At 37.3% G+C, this 20963-nt stretch overlaps 1 protein-coding gene across 2 annotated transcripts in view; it reads left to right on the forward strand.

Annotated features, from left to right (window-relative positions):
- The window catches only part of Lmpt (four and a half LIM domains protein limpet), a 130416-nt gene that overhangs the window by 22603 nt on the left and 86850 nt on the right, over positions 1-20963 (forward strand). Inside the window, exons 1-3 of one of the 2 annotated variants that reach the window (XM_018506112.1) lie at positions 10752-13389; positions 13426-13478; positions 20577-20662. In XM_018506112.1, coding sequence (XP_018361614.1) covers positions 10767-13389; positions 13426-13478; positions 20577-20662 — 2762 coding nt within the window. In that variant the 5' untranslated portion in view covers positions 10752-10766. Of the gene's footprint in view, positions 1-10751; positions 13390-13425; positions 13479-20576; positions 20663-20963 lie in introns of those variants that run through there. The other variant, XM_018506104.1, reaches the window with a different exon arrangement.

Here is a 20963-nt window from a genome sequence, read left to right on the forward strand (position 1 = left end):
AGTATCTTTTCGAGTATTCGAGAATACTACAACTGTTATGACAGCTTTTAAAAGGTCATAGGTAATACAGCGCAGTCATAATCGTTTGCTCTCCATATGGAAGTATAAAAGAGGAAGAATATAAAAATGTACATTTAGTTTTTCCTGAATCAGATACGTTTCACGTTGTAAAAACCATCACATACAGAATGACATAAATGCGTAAATATAAGGTCGCTGGACATCCGACATACTCTTTAAATTCTTTGGAATGGAATCTCACTCTAAAGAGTGAAAATTGAACCAGTTTTGAAAAGGAGGCACAGCTCAATTTTCAGGCTTTAAGAGTGAGATTTTTCTCTTCAGAGTGAGATTTACTTTAAAGTCGTATTAATTTATATGAGATACTTATTGATCCATGCAGCGGTCTTATACTATGCTTATGCAGCTTATGTCACTTGTGTGTGATGGACTTTAATATACATTTTATATAGATACAGTTTACGCGTTAGATATTCAAGAATTTCAATTTGTATGAATTTTAACACGATCGCTCCGCTTCTTGAAATCGTCTCTTGCAAATAAATATAGAATTCTCTTAAAATATTCGTATCTCTTTTTACAATGTTTTTAAACAAAAATATTTGTGTCGTGATTAAATCATTGCGGGCTGTGATTTGCAGAGCACTGTAATGCCGGCTTTGGATAACGCCGGATCTCGAACAAAGATTCTCATCATTGCTTTACGATGTCGCCGTGTGATTAAGTCGCGCAATAAGTGACTTTGCGCTAAATAAAAAAAAATCAATCTGCGAAGGAATGCGTAAAAATTTCGAAGCGCTGTGTTTTCTATATAAAATTAATCGACCTAATACATATTTATGAATCATTTGAGATAGGGAGATCGAGTTTGCTAATTTTTTCGTAAGCCTTTTTATTAAAAAATAATAAAACGAGATTGGCGATTGTATGAATTTATGTGTGGTGCATCAATTTAACCAAGAGACATAAAATTTTAATAAACGCTCCTTTATTTATAGAGACGATAAATTATCGACGAAGATAAATTTGAGCTCTCGAAAGAGTTTGATCATTATACGACTTTGATCATTTCTGAGAACGCGATATGTTCCTTAATAGATACATCCATTACGTCGGGCTACCTCAAACAGCCGCCAAGTTTTTCGCTATATGAACGGCATAACGGCACTGCCAATAAAAAGCAGTTGCTAGTTAGACGGTCGTGGAACATGTACTTTTACTCGACCGGAATTACGGTCGTTATAAGAGCTTCTTATAAGACATTAATACAGTATTATTCTTTTGATTTTTACATTGACAGATGACGAAATAACTCGATATAACATGCTTGTCACGTTTTCAAATTTGTCGTATATCATTAAGATCTTAATTGATATCTTAAATAAGCAACTTGAATAAAAATCACAATTTATTAACATTAATTTCTTTGATTATTGATCAAGTGACACTTAAAATCAAAATATGAAAAGATAAATAATATTTCTGTCACGTGAGTGCATCTACACTTACAATCAGTGAAAAATATTTATGACAAATTGCCTACGGAGTTTTCGGGAGCAATTTGACGATCCCTCGCGCTTTCTTTTAATATCGATAAGATTGTGATTCCGGCGGGCTCTCGAGTTGCGCCAGAGCGCATGAGCCCGGGATCACCGTTCTCTCCAATGAAACGAGAACGCCGCGTGAGTCACCGCTATATTACGAGAGGGCCGGGGCACAGAACGCAATTGTGACGTGCACCGCTAAATGCTTAACGGGTCGCCCGCGGTAAATCCAATTAGAGCATTTCTTTCGCGCGGCCGTGCCTGGCGCACAGCCGTACCCGGATCTGCAATTCGTCACGTATCCGAAGGTCGCGAGTAACGCGACGATAGCTGGGAATGACGCGACAATTTGACGAAAAACGAAAATGGTCCTGTCGGTACGAGCTCCGGTTTCGCTGAACATTCCGAGAACGATTGACTTGTAAATATGACACGCAAGATGATCCGCAGTTATATACTGTCACGCTTAAGCTGCTCTTGAGCTACTCTTCGCACACTGAAACACTTTTTTTTTCGCATGTAGCACGTCTCAAAGAGAAAACGGCCTTCCGATACGCTGATATTTGTCACGTAGGTGTCGTATGATAAATGTAGATAAATGTAAGTATGCCAGACAAGTGGTAGATAAATATGTAGATTCTAAACGTCACACTAGACGATGATATATGTATAAAAAATAGTCTTTAAGGAAAAGTGAATTTTGATCAATGGAATTTCAATGCTTAGTTCCTCTCTCTCTATGATTGATTGCAATTTTAAATACAGTGGAAAATTATTATGAATTATTTCAGAATTATTGACTTTCCTCTTTCGATTTAAATTTTTTCCTCAATTTTGACATTGGTTTTTAACAAGAAAAGTCATTGCATTTCAAAGCTTAAATTTCGACAATATAAATTAAAAAAGGCTAGCCATAAAATTTAGTTCAAAATTTTCCGAAAGCAATTTAAATTTATTCACATCCTGAACCTAATTCGATAATGAATATTAATTACTTTATACAGCCTTTATATATACAATCTTGGCCATAAGTATAAATCCTCAATTTATTGCATTTTCTTGACAAAGACGGTAATAAAACCTAAAGGGGGACTAATAAAATATTAAAATTATTACAACAATAAATAGTATTTTTCAATAAAACTGTTTTTTAATTTATTTTTTATTAGATATAGAATGTTTATGTCAATTTGTGGGAGTATTTTACACTTATGGCCAAGGCTGTAGGCCTAACATTTTTATAACATGCCCGTTTAGAACAAGTCATTCCAGATTTATCTATAATGATTGGTTCTATAATTGATAGAAAGTGTTGATGACTTTATAAAATGTATCGATAAAAAATATAATCTAATCAATCCCATATATGCGAGAGAGCAAAAAAATAACAAAGTCTATATAAGAAGCCTCGACTGTTGTCGGCGTTGCGTTCCTTCGTTGACGGACGCAGGGAATATCGGTCACGACTAGGTGGAATGGAAATCAGTATGCGTCCATTAACTCCTCCGGTTATTAGCTGGGAGGGTCTTATCGGTGTGAATGACGCCTTAAAACCGTTGCAGTGCGTGTGATAGCGCCCTTGAATCCCGAGAAATATGTGGGCAACGTCTGTCTTACATTACGGACGATTATGCATGTCTGTATCTACTTACGGATCGAGCTCTCGTTTTCATGCGCTTTCTCAAAGGAAACACGCCCAAAGACGAGCATCGAGCGCGACGCTTAAATAAAGGTTCTGATTTTTTTTAAACTGCTATGCGAGGTGTATCGTTGGCTGCGTTTAGTAAAAAAAATAGCTTTGCAACTCTCTCTCTCTCTCTCTCTCTCTGTTGTATAATTCTTTAATATAATTGATTTTATCCTTAATGTTTTAAAAAAGATCTAAATGTATAAACCAATCATATTAAAAAATTTTACACAGTTATAAAACTGTCTTTTTGATAAATACAATCATTTATTATTTCAACGTATTTTCATTCGCGTGCGTGCTAATATGTTTTATAAGCAACACTTACGAATTTATAAAATAATCAATTCTCATAATAACTTATAAATATGCGATCAGAGACGTAGATACGTCTGTCCCGGCAGTAAAAAAATAGCAAGATTAAATGTCGATTAAATGCTATAGTTTACGTTGATTTAGTTGATAAATCTCTTCGCGACCGGTGGATTGACAGAGCCATTTTTCACAACAGGATAGTCAAAGTGCTAACCGATTCGGCTCGAGGTATACCCTCGGTCTTGCCATTTCGGGCGAAAAGGTCGATACGCGCGTAAGGGGCACCATTCACCGTGTGGTCACAGCACGGCGTGCAAAAAGCGGGGGCGTTGTGACAGGACCTTGTCGCGGCCCACACACAGGGACGTATCCGAAGATTTCACGAAAAGCGATTTTAAACAAAGAAAGGCCGACGATCGTCGACGAATGGCAAATACGAAATCATTGGCTTTGATTTTATTTATTTAAAGTTGAAAAACTTTTTATCGCAGAACTTTTTTTAATCATACTTTTAAATACTATTTAAAATTCTTATTAATAGGATTAGGATACAATCAAATAGTGATATAATTAATTTAAAGTTTTTAAGTTACCACGTATATTTTCTTCATTTATTAAAATTGATCTTTTAAATTACATTATTTTTATATTATTTGTTTACTTAAACATAAATTGTGTTATTTTAATACTAAGAAATATTAAAGATCGATTTGATACAAAATATTCAAATAACACAATCATATATTAAATTAAAATTCGGATATATTAAAAATTTAACATAAAAATTCACATAAAAATTTTAACTAGGAATGGTTTTAAAGCAAAAAAATATAGTGTTTTTTTTTTATTATCTATAGGTTAATTACTTCAATTTTTGGAATTGTAAAATTTAAAACGGAAGTTAATATTCCGATTACGTAACTTGTAATTGTTTATATATTTTCTTATCTCGGAGATAGCATCTAAAGCGCAATAATCGAACCGTTCGAGCGAGTAAAGTGATCCCTTTCTTGCTCTCTTTCTATCGCGGCTTTTGATACTACCAGCAGCAGTTTTACCGTGTCTCCATACCGCGGAACAAAGTGACTTAGCCAGCTATGAAGTTCTTATCTGACACGCGTCTTACGCCACCTGAACAGGTAATTGTGATACGCCCCCGGATTCAATTTATTTTCACGTTACATTCTTTGCAAAGTGCGCGCGACACTTTTTCCTGCATTATTTTACTTTCTAAACTTTAGCTGTTATCTCTTGCGTTAACTTTCTACTCGATATTTCTCGACGAATAAAAACGTTTCTACGAATGTATCCGGCGTGCGAGATAGTGGTATCGTTTTAAAGTAATTCTCGTGTTCATTGCTTTTTACTTCCTGTGTTGAAAAATCTAATATATGTAAAATACAAACGTACGTTCTTAATGCAGAAGAAAGAATTTTTATTAAGAAATGTTATCATAATCGAAAAAAAAACCGATTTTATTGAAAGTTTTATCTAATTAATTAATTGATGAACGTATACTAGTTTAATTTAAATTTTATTTAAGAGCTATGTATAGCATAATTTAACGATTTCTCGTAAGAGTCGCCGGAATTAAGTCTTCTACGAATTCATAGGAATAAAAATTCTCAAGAACCTTATTATTGCCATCTATAAAGCGACATTGAGACTCGAGTTTTCTTTGCTCATTGCAACAGCCACCTCTTTCTTTCGCTCTTTTTCATCTCTTCGGCAAAGAATCGTGAGTGGATTCGCGCGACTGGAAATTCATCGAGCAATTAGAGGCGACCGAAGCGCAAAGCGGAACTTAATTGTGCGCATTCGCGGTGCTGGGATCCGTTAAACAGCCGGCGCGTTACCTGGAAATGGTTTGTCCTCTCCGGTTTATGAATAACCGACCCTTCCACTTCACTGTCGGAATCGTAAAATTGCAAACCGGCATTTTGCGATTTTCACAACCAGAACGTGAAGTGAGGTGCAACTTTCGATTCAACTATCTCTTCAATCTTTTCCAAAAAAGGCCGGATCCTCGATTTCAAATGCTCTCTTAAATTCGATCGATGGCTTAAGCGATCATTTGAAGATGTAAGAACGATAAAAATATTTCCAGCAAGCTAAATTGGAAATAAAAAAGAAAATATAATGAAATATCGTCGATTTTCCTTTTGCCATTTAATATTTTATAAGTGTTGAATTTTATAAACATTAAAGTCGGAGTATTATTTTTCGTTTAAAAAAAGTATTTGGTATTTGCGATTATAATTTCGTGGTAAAATAATTATGGTTAAAAGCTCCATTTTTAGTTATTACTGTTATAATTAATGTCTGTAATAATTATATTTATAGTTTTACGAAAAAATCTATAGTTGGCATTGAAAGTGGCTATAAATTATAGTTAAATTACGATAATTGCAACTTTTTCCTTTCAATTTTTTCTTATTTGTTTTACAGTTAAAAATCGTCTGAAAAAGTTTTACAATCATTGTAAAAAATTCTACGAGGAGAATAAGAGAGGGTGAACGTAAGCTAAGCGATCGCAGCTATTAGCGCTCACCTCGATCAATTGCGCGATTTCTCGCGAAACGCCACGCGATGTTGGAAGCACGCGATAAATTAATTATGAGGCCGGAAAATTAATCGTCTCGAGAGCCGTGATAATTATTGCGGCATGATGCGCCTAAGTTTTATTGTCGGACGATTCTCGCTGGCGATCACCCGAAATCGATATCGCCGTGCATTTGCGCGACGATTTAACGAATTACTCGACGAGGACGAGTCGCGAGCGCGAGTCATACAATTGATCAAGATATCATCGTGTCGTTGTTGCGCGTTCGGTGTTCGAGACGGCAGACGTGATATATGAAGCACAGGCCGATTGTCTGGCTTTACGGCGTGACGCAAGAGTGAAAGCCCGCTTATGGGACACGCGTGATTAATAACGCGCGTTCACGTTTCGCGAATCGGATACGAGGCAAAGAAACGCGCTCGATCGAGAGCCATCGGGCCGCATCGGCTCGCCACGATAGGCTTTTAATAATCGCTGTAAACACGCTGCCCGCCGTGTGATATAAATTATTCCGCGATAGCTAATCATCGATGCGCGCGAGTAACGATTCTGCTAATTTAGCGATTATCCTCGCCGCTACGGAGAACGGTGGTATTTCGCTCGTTCAATGCCGCCGTGGTCTTTCATTGTCTTCGATAGGACGGAAAGATAGCAGCGTGCCGTTTACGTGGAAACATAATGAATGGATGCACAGTGAACAATTAGCAGGGAATGGCCACTGACTCGATTGTTTTTGCGATCGTAGGAAATAATATAATTATATTTTTAGAGGATTTATTATGGAATGTAATATTATTACAAAATAAATGCACACCGAAATATTTAAGCATTAAGATCCACTTTGATTGAAAATAATTCTCTTAATTAGATTTATTCTCATCGGTCCAAATTCGTATTATAATTAATAATATTATCAATTTCTTTCATCGTTATGTCATTATCGATCAAACCCGTTGTTTAATATTTTATGTGCCCGCAATTATTTTTTATTTGTATTAAAAAAATTGTTTTTTTGTGTGTATCAGAATATATGAAAAGAAATTCGTACGGAACATTTCTCGAGCCATCACGTAGTGATTCGCAGTAAAATCTCGCGCCGCACCCGCGAGGTCGAGAAGCGATTAGGCGCGCACGGACGACTCGATTGTATATTTCACCGAAGAAAATACCTTTTTATCCCTTTATGCCACGCATTTTGTGCCTTGGAACGTTGGCATTTATTTGGCAATGATTCACGGGCCGGTTTCTTGCCATTTCACCAATGGGTCGTTCATTAACCTTTTTGTGGATAGATGCTACCGCTATTGTCTCGAAATTTCGCATTCGATTTACAAAAAAAAATTCTTTTGTAGTTTTTATAAATGTTAAATTTTTGCATTGTCAATTTAACCTTAAGTGAGTGGCTGGAATGGCCACGACACTCTAAATAGTTTTCTTTAAAATCTTATTCTGGAAAAGGAAAATAAAAAAGTATTGCCGTAGGCAAAAAAAGTTTAATTTTCTAGTTATATTTTTATTAGCATATTATATTATAGCTAAATTTACATTAAACCCTTATAAGACAGAGGAATGTACAAATAATAAATTAGTAAAAAAAATAACTAAAAAATTAAAATTTTTTTAATTATTCTGAACATCCTAGCTATACTAACTTGCGTGTTTTTAAACTATCAATCTTTTTAAAGTGTTAAATGCTGCAATTATGAGCATAAGATAATATTTTCAAGAATCGATTACCGTTATTGAAAATTTTGCGATGTCACGATAATCTTACTGGTAATTGAAAATCTGCTGAAGTTTTATGTATAAGTAATTTATCTATTTATATTTTTTTATTCGCTCTTTTATATGTTACACACATAATTTACATTAAAAATTGCGTTATAATTTTAGTTTAATACCATCAAGAATTCGAAAACTGTTTAAAACTGCTGATGATCAGTGATAGCTTCAACTTTCCATTTCTGACATATCGCAATTCGCGCCAGTGCTGATTTCATTGAATCGCTTGTAATTTTTCGCAAGATAAGAGAAAACGATTTTAAGAGTTAAATCAATATGATATGGTGTGAAGACGCTTCTTCTTTTTCAGTTTTCTCTCTGTCAGCGATTTTGTCGCCTGACTTTCCTTGGAGCAAACATAAACATGCACTAAGTAACGTTTCTCTACGGAATATTACTCTTTTTTATCCAACCAGCTCCATTAAGGGATCGCTAAGGTCTCATTAAGCTGCGGGACCACGGTCAATGCGAGACAGCGGCGCCTTTAGCACCGACGACATTCTCGAAGTTCCTGCGAGAATATCCGCGATATCCACCTCCGCCTGGATTTAATGCGCGAGCTGCACTTTTACGCGCAGCGCACACGAGAAGAATTGTTATGCGGCACGCTCGAATGTTCAAAGATTCTTATAAATGTGGATGATCTATTTAAGAAACCTCTCATCGGTATAACGAGAGCATTATACACCTTTTTTTTTCTATATTTTCGCGCGTTTAGCTCCTTTCACGTTCGAAGTGTGCCATTAATTTCCGCGCGAACGCCTGGCTACGCCTCGAAAGTGAAAGACGATGCTTCCGCTCTCGTTCTGTCGTTCGAAAAAATCGCCATTGATTTTTTATGTTACAACGACGTTGATAAACATGCTTCTACCCATACAGCACAGAATTTGCAGCAATATCGCTGTAATAACGCTACAATATTGTTGCAACATGCAATAGCGCTGCAATGTTGCAGAATTGTTGCTGCAACTTTTGTGCTGTAGGGGTATCATTAGTCTTAGCTCAGTAGTTAATTTACAGCTAATTGATATATCTTCTTCGCTGTACTTTATCGCATCATGCTGTTAATGTCTCACATTACTTCAAAGCCATTGCTGGCTTTTAAAGACTTAGGTTTTCTCTCAAATTAACAAACACTCTTGGAAACTCTAGCTCTTCGTTGAAGCTTTCTATTGTCTCATAGGCTTCATCGATCAGTGAAAAAGGTCGATGAACCTTAAAGTCGAGCTTGTACGCTTACGACATATCTTGTGGTTGCCCAAAGCATCAGCGGATTAACGGGAGAATCATGCTCCATCTCACCTCAGGGAGGACCGCAGGACCGTGAATAGGAGGCGAAGGAGTCGGCGGCGGCGTGAAGGAGGAAGGACGAAAAGGGGGGGGGGGGGGGGAGGACGTGGCGTGCGGTAGAGACGGGGTAGAGAGGGCTTAGTGAGGAAGGGGACGGCTCGCGGACGGCTGAAAGCGAGGGGGGCCTCGACAGGAGGATAGGGGGCAGGGGCGAGAGAGCGGGAGGAACACGCTCTCCCTCCGGTGCACACTCTCGTGGTGACTCCGACCGGCAAAGTGCTCGCGTTCGTGAAAGTCCACAGACGACTTTCAGGGTCGTCTGCTGCGCGCGTTCGTCGTCATCGTCGTCGTTCCATCCCGAAGCCGGCTGGCGGCTTCTCGCCGAGAAGAAGCCACCTCGAGAGGTGAGAAGATCGGCGCTCTCTCGCACTCCTTCAAGTTTCATCGAGACACGAGGACTCGCGAGGATCCGTCAAAGATTGTCCTTCACTTCTCTCCCGAAAAAGCATCAAAGGTGAAAGAAGAAAGAAAGAAAGAGAGAGGGAGAGAGAGAGGGGGAGGGAGAGAGAGAAAGAGAGAGAGAGACAAAGAGTATCTGGACATAAGACGTTTACGGCTCGATGACCGTGAGATTCGGAAGGTGTGTCCTTACTCGAGAAGTACAAAGGATTCGGTGAGCTACTCATCGCAACGGCAATAGAGATTCAGGTGTATCATTCAGTCGCGATCATCGTCCACGTTGTTGTGTTTGTTTATCCTGGTGTGACGCTCCCTTTAGTATCTGAAGAAATTCCAGTTTGATTTTTGCTTAGACTGTGGAGATCTGTATGAACCGCTTCTTTAAGATGAAGAAATGGTTCAAGCCTGTGAAGAATCTGTGCGGTTAATCGGTTCAGTTAATTTGATCGTTTTGTCAGGAGTTTTATTAGTGGCATACCTTTGTGTCATTTCAGAGCTTAATTCGATATCAAAGCGTCACATTTTGTATTAGAGCATCAGTTAATCTCTTTTTGTTGAAGAGATCTCGTGGATGTGAGATAGTTGGTGAAAAAACAGATACATTTTAAAGGTGGCACGATATTTTATCTTCACTGAACGGTGCTTCTGATGTTACTTTCAGAAATCTTAGTGTACCTAGATAGTTTCAGTGCTCGTGCACTAACGTCAAGTATAAATACATACGCACGGTGGATGACGAAGGATCAGGGATCGATCGGCATCGACGGTAGCCGTTGGGCTGGTTCGATATACGCGAATAATAATAGGTTAGCGCTCGTACACTTAACCGTGCGTGTCTCAGAGCGCCTACGTTCCTCTTTCATGCCTGGAGATATCACGAGAAATTAACGACAGCGTTCGTCGATAAAAGACTCCACAAATTTTTTCATAAAAAGATTACTTCGTAAAATCTTTTACTGAAGAATTTTTAGTGATATTAATTGCTATATATCTATCTATATTGGAAATCACACCCACTTGTATCATTGTATATACATACATACAAACGATATCATTTGGGTGAGATATAACACTTCTTGTCTTCAAGATTCCGTTCCTCGCGAAGATGACGTCCCGCTTGCGCGGCCCTTCGGCAGTGAAGGACACACCGAGGGCCGCTCCGTTCGCCAAGGACCATTTCCATCGAAGCGAGGCGGAAGTACACTCCAGCCGGTCGTGCAAGAACGGCGGGCGCGGCAATCGTTATCATTTCGGCATGTCAAAGCAACAGGACAGCAAGGTAGAGCGGAACGGACAGGAATATAATAAGAACTTTGCACAGACGGAAGAGAACAATGTCGATCTGTTATACAAGAAGAGTAGAGAGCACTTTGGTTCTTGGGGCATTAAGGACGTCGTCCAAGATGACACGAGAAAATCGAGGAAACAGGATCCCGAAGATATGCAACTGACAAATGGAAAATTCAGGAGCGAGCCTGTAGGTGCAAAGACGGATAAATCGCACGATCGTCCGGAGTATCGAGATGAAGGATACGTGGGATCTTTACCGAGGGAGGGCCGACAAAAAGACGAGTTCGTCGAGAGAGACCTCAACGGCTCTTATAAATCGAGAATGAAAGAATCCTGGGAAGAGGAGATGGAATCGAGGAATCGAGGCAGGATATCCAAGATTAACAGAAGCAACGACAATAATAACGATTTGATGCAATCCGTCGACGAGAGAGATATATTGCTTAAGGAGATCGAAAATTTAGCTACCGATGGCAGTCAGTCGCCGGACCGTAGAATCCAGGCGATGATCGAGCGATTGAAATCACGAGAGGAGAGCAAATTACGATCCAAGAGAGAGCAGAGATCGACGAGTCCTGAAAAGGAAACGCATGGCAAGACGAAAAACGACGGTAGGAATGATATAAGATCGCCGACCATTAATTATCCGCACGATAATTTATCTAACGAACGAGGTCGGAAACTAAAAGATGATCGCGAGGATGAACCGCGCAGATCGAGCGAGTCCAAGCTGCGTGGAAAATATGATCGAGAAGAGGATGCAGTTCAACGTGAGCGATCTACCGATCGAAAATCGAGGAGCTCTGAGAGGCAGAACGAGGCTCGCGAGCCTCGACGAGACGACAGTTTCCGAAAAACGAACGACACTTACAATGCCGAGAGAAATTATCGAAGGAAATCGACAGAAGACGAAGAAAATCATCCTCGATCGAGAGACAATTCTTCAAAGAGGAGGAGTTACATTTATGAGGGTTCGCCCGAGGATTTTGACGTGAGGATACAGAGGTACGATCGGGCTCTTCTTGAACCTAGGAGAGACCTGGACAGAAGTTCGCCCAGGCGAGGTTCGTCCAGAGAACCAAATCTGACTAGGAAGGAATCTCTAAAGGAGTACGATCGAGAACCGATAACCAAGAAGAATTCTTTCAAAGCTGAATCTAAGAGGGCGACTAGCAAGGATCGCGGTGAGTCTAATTTGGCCAGAAAAACATCGTTTAAAGATCGTGATAACGATGCGTATAAAAAACACATTTCAAAAAATCAACACGAGACCTCGATTAATTATTTCGGCAAGGATCAGGAAGGCTCATCATGTAAAGATTCCTTCAAAGATGTAAGCACAGATACAAATAGAAAAGGTTTCTTTAGGGTACGAGATGGTGAATTTGATAGAACTTTCCTAAAAGATCAGAATGATAATGCGGAGAAGAGAGTCTCATCCATGGAACATGCGGGTGGCGTCAGCAGAATTGTCCTGAGAAATGTTGATGACGAATCGAGCAGAAGCAACTCGTTTAAGAATGTAAACGAAGATTCCGGGAAGAAGAACTCGTTTAAGGAAAAGAACGTCGAGTTTGGCGAGATTTCCTACAAGGATCATGAGAGAAATTTAGAAAGGAGGAAGAACAGTTTCAAGGACGATGATAAGGAATTAGGGCGAGCGTTGTATCACGATTACGAGAACAATATCGATAGGAAAACTGCGAATGATCGATATATAGAGTTCGGCAAGGTATCCTTTAAGACGCAAGATGACGAACTACGTGTTTCAAGTCCTTTCCAGGAGGAGACCAACAAAGCAATAGTCAGAACGAATTCTTTCAAGGAGCGTGACGCTTCCCCGAAAAGACGCCCGTCGTTGCGAAGCAAAGATCACGAAATATTTGACAGGAAATCGGATAGACACACGAGAACGTTGTCGCCACCGAAGAAAGATGAGGTAGATAGTAATGCCAAAAACTCGAAAAATTTCTGCGCCAAAACTTGGTACGAGAACAACCGGATTTTCTCCGCGAAGTATCTGCGGGATCACAGTAAGATGCGAAATGCTCCAGAAGGACAACTTGACGTCGACGTCTCGCCGGAGCGAGGATTCTTGATCCTGCAAGACACACGGGGCGGCACAGTCGAGACAACTACGAACGATCCTGAGGAGAATCGCTTCGAGACGCGTGGCAAAATTGACTCGGGCGACAGCGAGTCGCCGCGATTTTCCTCGACTCGTGATCGCAACGGTGCAACGATCATCAGGATACGATCATCGGAAGATTCCGGCAGCGCAGCAGAGAGGCGCCGGCGGCGTCGTCCGGCGCAAGAGATATGCGCGGTTAGACCCAGGAAATACGAAGACGACGATGAGGACAGCGACGAGGACGAGGAAGAGGATCGTTGGCGGAGGACTCGAAGGGACGGCGGAATCCTGCCGGGGAGAGGCGGCGGCGGCGGCGGCGGCGGCGGAGGCGGCGGCGGTGGAGGCGACGCCGGCGGTGCGACGCCCTCGAGAACGATCTGGAACTACCGTGAAGGGGTATGGCACTTTCATGAGTCAATTGCTTTTGATCGTTCCTTTATGGTTCAGAGGCGCGAGGCGATTTTCATAAATCGCTGGAGGAGATGAAAAAGGTGGCAGTCTTGGTTGGAAACGATAAGCGTCACGTAACGTTGATTCGTGGCGTTTATATCGAGGATAAGTTCCCGAGGAAGAGAAAGCCCAGCTTTCCCGTTCTTTCGACCCCCGTCACCATTTGCAGAAATGATCGGCCTATAGTTACGGCGATTGTGTCAATTTTCCACCGTCCCTGGAATTCGACTCGAAGCAAATTTGTTCCAACATTGAAGTCGTGCGAAGGTGAAATTGTAATGTCGCGTGTGGTCGTAATGCGAGAGTCGTAATTCTTGTTCTACTCTCATCTCGTATAGCAAGGCACTAGTGGATGGTCGTTTATTAAGAAATATTGTTCGATAATTCAATCCTTTTGCTAAACAGTATTATATTTATAGCCGACATATGGCTTAGCCATTGAATAAGTTTTAAATTTTCTTATTGGTTTCGTGCAAGCGATACATAGGTTATCATTTGCAATTAATAACGGAAGATGATATTCTTTAATTTGAAAGTAAGATTATTACGGTCATAAATCATGATAAATTTTTGATAGTTAAATATTGGAAAGAGTTAGTTATTGATTTTTTAAAAATAAAATATACCGTTGGCGCATTTAATATTCATTTAAATGATACCAGAAATATGCAATTAAACGATATGTCTACTAAATAAATCATGGACTTAATATTATGTATATTATTTAATAGCTAATAAGCATAATTACAGACTATTGGCAGAATTATCATTTAATACCTGAATATTATAGAATTAGCGTGCAAGCGTTATTATTATAACTTCAGTAAGAGAGAGAAGGGTTAATTCCATACTTATAGCTATAATTGAAAATTATAAGAAGCTTAATCTCTCTCTTTTTTAAATATAACATTTATTTTTTATATGATTATCACAGAAATAAACATAAATTCGATGATCATTTACCGATGGACTTACAGTAGCCATTTTCTCGCGAACAGAATTTGAAAAGTTTGAATATACGGATTTATACAATATCATTTAAATGATGAGACATATACCGAACTGGTTTGATTTGCAATATCGTAGTCTGTGCGCACTTTGTGTGTTTACTTATCGACGATTTTCCGCGATCGTGGCGACGATTTTGGCGAGCGAAAAGCGGCATTGTTATCTCTCGCACGTTGAGTACGAGCGACTGAATCACCATGGAAATCTTGCGCAATATTACACGGCCTCGTGCACTAAAATTGCAATTTGCCTGGAATTTCGCGATGGCCGTTTTACGGTCGAGAGAGCGCGATACCTTAAAATTAAGTGGCTATATTGGAGATGATAAGTTTCGTAACTTGCGTGAATATAAACGCAGCAGCGAATTGTGTGTAGCAGGATTTTATTAAAGATCTCTCCTGAATAATCGGTCTCATCAATTTTATTCTCCAACCCTCGCAATGCGTTACATTTACTAAACACCGCATAAAATAACTTTCCCTCTCTTGATATATAAAATTACAATGTATTACAATAATTTTATTCATAAATTTATTGTCATTCAATTTATTATATTGATCAATTTATATTAATTTTCTCTCTTCCATGTTTTAATCATCTGCTCTTGTTAATATTATTAATGTGCTTTTTTATTTATTCTTGTTACATGCATTAACATTACTTTTATTTTCATTTTTTAATTGTAAACATATTTTACACGATTTGCAAGAACTGTTTTTTTTTTTAATTAAACAATATCAATGCCCAACCTTATCGATGTTCAAATGGCTTGCTGGTTTTTTAACAAACTTCGTAAGCGTTTCAGACCCATCCAGAACAAGCAATTTATAATCTTCATTTATCATCCACGCCTATTTACGTCCACAGGGTGCACAAATTACGCTTCACCGCGGTTCAATCCGATTAAGTGAAAGCTAAATACCGGTAGCTTGACTGCTACCATTGCTAATCCTTTAAATGGTAATGACGCAATGACTCGCTGTGATCTTACTCATGAAAAATGTTCGTAAAATCAATTTTATCGCAGCATATTATTATCATCCAGTAAATATTATTTTCTACTAAAACAATTAATTAATTAGGAAAAAATAAGTCGAGAAAATAAAAAATTCGTAAAGGAGTTCCTATCATATAATTTACACATACATATAACGTTAATACCAAAAGTAAGATGTTATTACTTGCATTCAAAATCTCAATTTTTATTTAATAATTTAAAAAGTAGATTTTTATTTTTGCTCTTTATACAAAAGAATATATATATAATTAAGTATTGTTATAAATAGCGCTAGAAGAAATAATTTTCACTCCAATCTTCGTAGTTGCAACTGAGATGAGCGAAATGGTTCTCGTCAATTTTGAGGTAATCGAGTCGATTACGTAATTCGATTTCGCATTTTGCATCTTGAAGCAAACCAAATTTTTCCAGCGGGAATTACTTATCAATTTGTCGTCGAGTCTGCCGTGGCACAGGTTTTCAACGCGCTAACTTTCGTAATCACCTTGCCTATTGGCCAACGCGTCATGCAAATGTCAGTGAACCGCCCACGAGCTGAATGGCCAGTATCGCGCGTAGGACACGTCGTTACGGATAACATCTCTCCTTAAACGGGTCGTCGCGTTAAAAATGCGGCCTTTGTCCGCGCGGGATAATCGAGTGATCGGTTCGTTAAGGGGGTAGGTATGAGTGTTGATCCGTTATGTTCTAATCAATCTTCCAAGATCTATAGAATGAATTTAGACGTTAATTATATTGGCCGAATGCGGAAACAATACCTCATAATTTTGACGATATTTAATGCCGGTATTGAGAATGTTACACTAATCAAGAAATAATAAAAAAAACACAGTTTAACTCATTTAAATAATTATAAGCGGAAATCATTTAACGTTTAGTTTTCGGAAAAATACATTTAATTGGTTATATAATTATAATTCTAAATGCGAATTAATATTTCGACGTTTTAACAGCGGTTATGATCCGTTAAAAAGCAATCGAGCGAAAGTGCGCAACCGTCAAATTAAACCAGATTCGCCAAACTGCATTCTCGCTACAATTCTGCGTTATAGCAGCGCTGTTGATTTCGAGTGGCAAATGATTGGAATAATTCTTCACGATGCTTGCGGTATGTTAATTCTAAATAATCTGTCTTCTTGAGCAACGTAGCCGCAATCAAAAGCATCGTTTAATCATTTCAAGAGCTACTTTTGCGCATAAAATTGTAGATGGATGAAAGGTCCTTTAATGCTTAGAGGGATAATTAATCAGAAACATATTAACGCAATAAAGTTGTAAATTCAATACTTTCGAAATTTTTTAATTGGAGTCACATTAATTTATTTCTATAAATTAATTAAAAATAATCTTTATTAAATCTTCATCAATCGTGATTTTTCATTTTATACTCATTTTAGACATAAGAAAATTCAGATACCGAAATATTTCTGATGCAGACTCGAAATAATTAACCTCTCGTTTCTCCTGTATTTTTTTGCGATCCGCCTTGACATCGCAAGGAAAAGAGGCCCTTCACCGCGCGGTGAGTCAGAACGAAAAATATGTTAATTAGATAGCAACGTTCAGCACGCTACGAGTATCGTTATTCGGTATTGCTATATATAGGCAGCTAGAGACAGATCGGCGACGGCCGGCACATTTTCCAACGCGTGTCTACTCGATATTTGGCGATGAGGCCAGCAGCGAGAGAACCGAACGTGGGCAGACCGACCATATACGCCGGCCGGAAGGTTCTTGAACGCATCCAACGCGCTTCGGGCGCTTTCTTCCATCCAACACGGCGGTTTCTTCTTCTCCTCTCCCTTTGTAGACAAACCGGTGACTGTGGGCCAAGACTTAGAAACCTCTTGTAGACCCGACTGGCGCAAACAGTTTCCAGACACTCGGCGGTTCCTTTAGTGCAGTGATTTATGATCTCAGAGATCGATATCAATTCTTTAACCATTCGTAGCAATCACATATTTCGTTAAAAGTTGCTTTTGATAAATTAAAAACTTAGTTTTAAATTATTATAATTAATATTTTTATGAATAAATAATATTTATGTTTTTAAAAATCTTTTATATGATTATGCTAATTTTCTTATTTTCTTCTTTTATACAAGGTTAAATAGAAATACAAAATGTAATTATATCACTTCGCGACATAAAATTGTACAATGGTACACTGAGAAAAATTAAGTTATTTGCGATATACGATATTTATTTTATTGAAATAAATCCTTATTTAAACATACACATGAGTGAAAAACGCCATATTCAGTCAAGGCAGTTATTCGTATCTAATAATATTTTTTATAAATGGATACAATTTCCAGTTCAAGTTAACCGTGTCAATTATTTATAGGTCTTGAAACACGCCGAAGCTGATAATTAGTAATATCAAATTAAATTGAAATAATTTAATGTTATTGCTGCAAATAAGCATCGTAGAAAACTGTTAATGATTTGATGCTAATAAGCATCTTAAAAACTAAATAATTTATTGCGAAAAAAATATTATAGCCGAGATTCCTTATTTAAATACAGCGTATTCCTGGCAAATAACATTCTATTTTGTTTTTTACAATTAATGAGATATATTTCATAGAAATATATATCTTATAAATATATTTCGTCATCACAGTCAAATCTTTTATTCCCAAATATCGAAAAAAACTTTACATATAACTTGTGAATATTTCGACTTTTTCCTCAATATTACGCATTCTCGCTAGTTCTCAATAATTCCATTTCATGCAAATAGCATGTCTATAAATCAATATTTAGTATATGGTAAAGTACAGTTTCGAACATAATACAATTCTGAACGAAATAAAATAATCCAATTTTCGAGATTCAAATTTGGTAATACTGATCTCAATCGAAGGGAGAAAAAATCAAAGAGGAAAAATCAATCTTAAACTAAGAAGATTAAATTCAAATTTTATTTTGTTCAGAATTGTATCATCTTACCCTATTACTATTTTACATAGTTCCATTTATCCTTCCTCTCGATGAAACACGATCTTCTTTGAAAAAAACCTCATCAACTTGATATCCAGTGATCACCGACGTGTTAGATGAGCGGGAGAAATAAACGCGCTGTCAAAAATACTTGAAACGTTTTTAAAAATGCGATGGCAGCTGGTGACTAACGCACGGTGAAACATCCATTATTTACGTTGCTCGAGCCTGAGCAATTTCAACTTCTAGGGCATGCAAGGAAATCGACGTGTTATTAATGTTTCCTGAACGGTAATACGAGGTGATGGTTGCACCAGAAGTGGCCGATAACTTGGCTCGATGATAATGTAATACACCTATTGCATCCTGCCCGCTCGTCGATTTATCTAATGTGGAAACTGTTAATAAATGTACTTAAAGCTTCCTTCCTTAACTTGTAGACTGAGCAATATTTTACGTTCGACATTAAATTTCCGGATACCGTTTATTTGGTTTAGTACATCCTTGTTGGCTTGAAATCTTTTAATCTTTATAGCGATAGCTCTTATTTTTTTTTTAATTAAAAAAAGTCGTAGAAACAGGCGTTGAAAATTAAAAAGAAGAGAGAAGCAAAAGACTGTGTACTATTATTTGTTAATCAGAAAGAGATACATAATTTTACTCGTATAATAAAATTTGCTTTTAACGCAATCAGTCAGCTCAGTCGCAGTTAACGTTTGTTTCATGTCACTGATTCGCCGACGCATCAGCGATTATTATTAGTGACGTGCGCTCATTAGCGGTTCATCGTTCTCTTACGAATGAGATAAACACTACCTTGTATAGTGACATAACAAGGCTCTCGCAATTAAAAACTTTTCCTAATTGCACGTGGCTCATCGTTTGGTTTGGACCTTGTCCTCATTCGCACGTGTCAGCGAACGTCATGCATATACGAAATAACGTCGTACTTTCTCCGCGTCGAATTTTTTTTTCATCTCGAGGAAAAATTCGTGGGTTAGAATTTCAAAGTGCTAACACTTCGCTTTTTGGGAAACTCAGTATATTTCTAATATCAATTTTTCTTTACAATTAGATGTTAACATAGAATTATTTTAGCTATTGATACTTTAAAGTAAAAAAAAAACCGTATTGTAACTCAAAACTGCAATATAATTCTGTATACATATCTTTTTAATCAATACATCTTTATTTCAATATTTCATGTTAAAATATATTTATTGTATGTTGAAATATTATTAATTTGTGCAGTGATTTTTTTATTCAAAGCTGCAAAAACTTTTTTTCTTGACTGCAACGTCGAGAGATTGACTTTGAAAAAAAAAAGTTATTTAATATTATAGTATTGACGTACGATAAGTAAAATAATATTGATATTTTGTTATATTTAAGTAGGATATCTTTATTCGTTTATCGAAATTGTCATCAAGTTGCAGATTCATAAAACAACGTTTGCGTGCATAGCGTTTGTTTAACATTTACAATGATCAAGACCTTTCACTATTCTGCAATTAATGCGATTTCATCGGTCACGTTGATCGAGGACGTTTGCATTTATTGGAATTTGGACATTTACGTTCAGACATTTTAGACAAACAATCTGTTGAATTAATTTGAATTTTAATTTGCTGATTGCTTTCGATATTTATCATTGATTTATAAATTTTTTAAAAGTGTTTGTACGTTAATTATTGAATTTTTCAAAATTGTTTTTAAATTTTTATAATAATTTCATGAAAAGAACTATATATTAAATTAATTTTTGTGTTCATTTTTATCATTTAATGAAAATTAATGGTGATATTTCGAATATTTGGGTCGAGCATAGCAACTCTTTCGAAGATTATATTATTGATGAATAGGCAAAATATAAATTTACGTGCTGCAAACTTAATTCATACAAAACAAAACAGATTATTACAATTAAGAATTAAGACAATACTAATATTAATATTTTAAAATATATTAATTTATTATATTACATTGACGTACTATATTATTAATTTATATATTTATTTATCATGTACTATCTATTTATCAACGATAATTTATTAAAATTTACTTACTTTTTAGGGCGTCCTCATTACGGACGTAGAAGAAGGACAACCCTGTTTGCAGTGTGGAGAAACATGTTCCGGATTCTCACCGCATACTTGGAGGTAAGTTTTTTGTGTAACGAAATAAACATTGTGACGAAAAAAAAGCTCAAAAATATAACTGTGAACACAATGTCGGATTCAATAACGTCAATTGTGATATAAACATGAGCATCGCTTTTGGTCTATTTGTAACTTTGAGATATAAAATTATCAAAATTATTTTCACTACAATTGTAGAAAAAAAGGTCTCTATGATGAAACCTTATTATCTTGTAAATAATGTTATTATCCACAGACGCGGTAAATAAAGAGAATCAAAGTCAAATTGACGAGAATCCGATCACGTAATCAGGTTGTCGAA

The sequence above is a fragment of the Trachymyrmex cornetzi genome, unplaced genomic scaffold, assembly GCF_001594075.2.
Source record: "Trachymyrmex cornetzi isolate Tcor2-1 unplaced genomic scaffold, Tcor1.1 scaffold223, whole genome shotgun sequence".
Classification (NCBI taxonomy): Eukaryota; Metazoa; Arthropoda; class Insecta; order Hymenoptera; family Formicidae; genus Trachymyrmex; species Trachymyrmex cornetzi.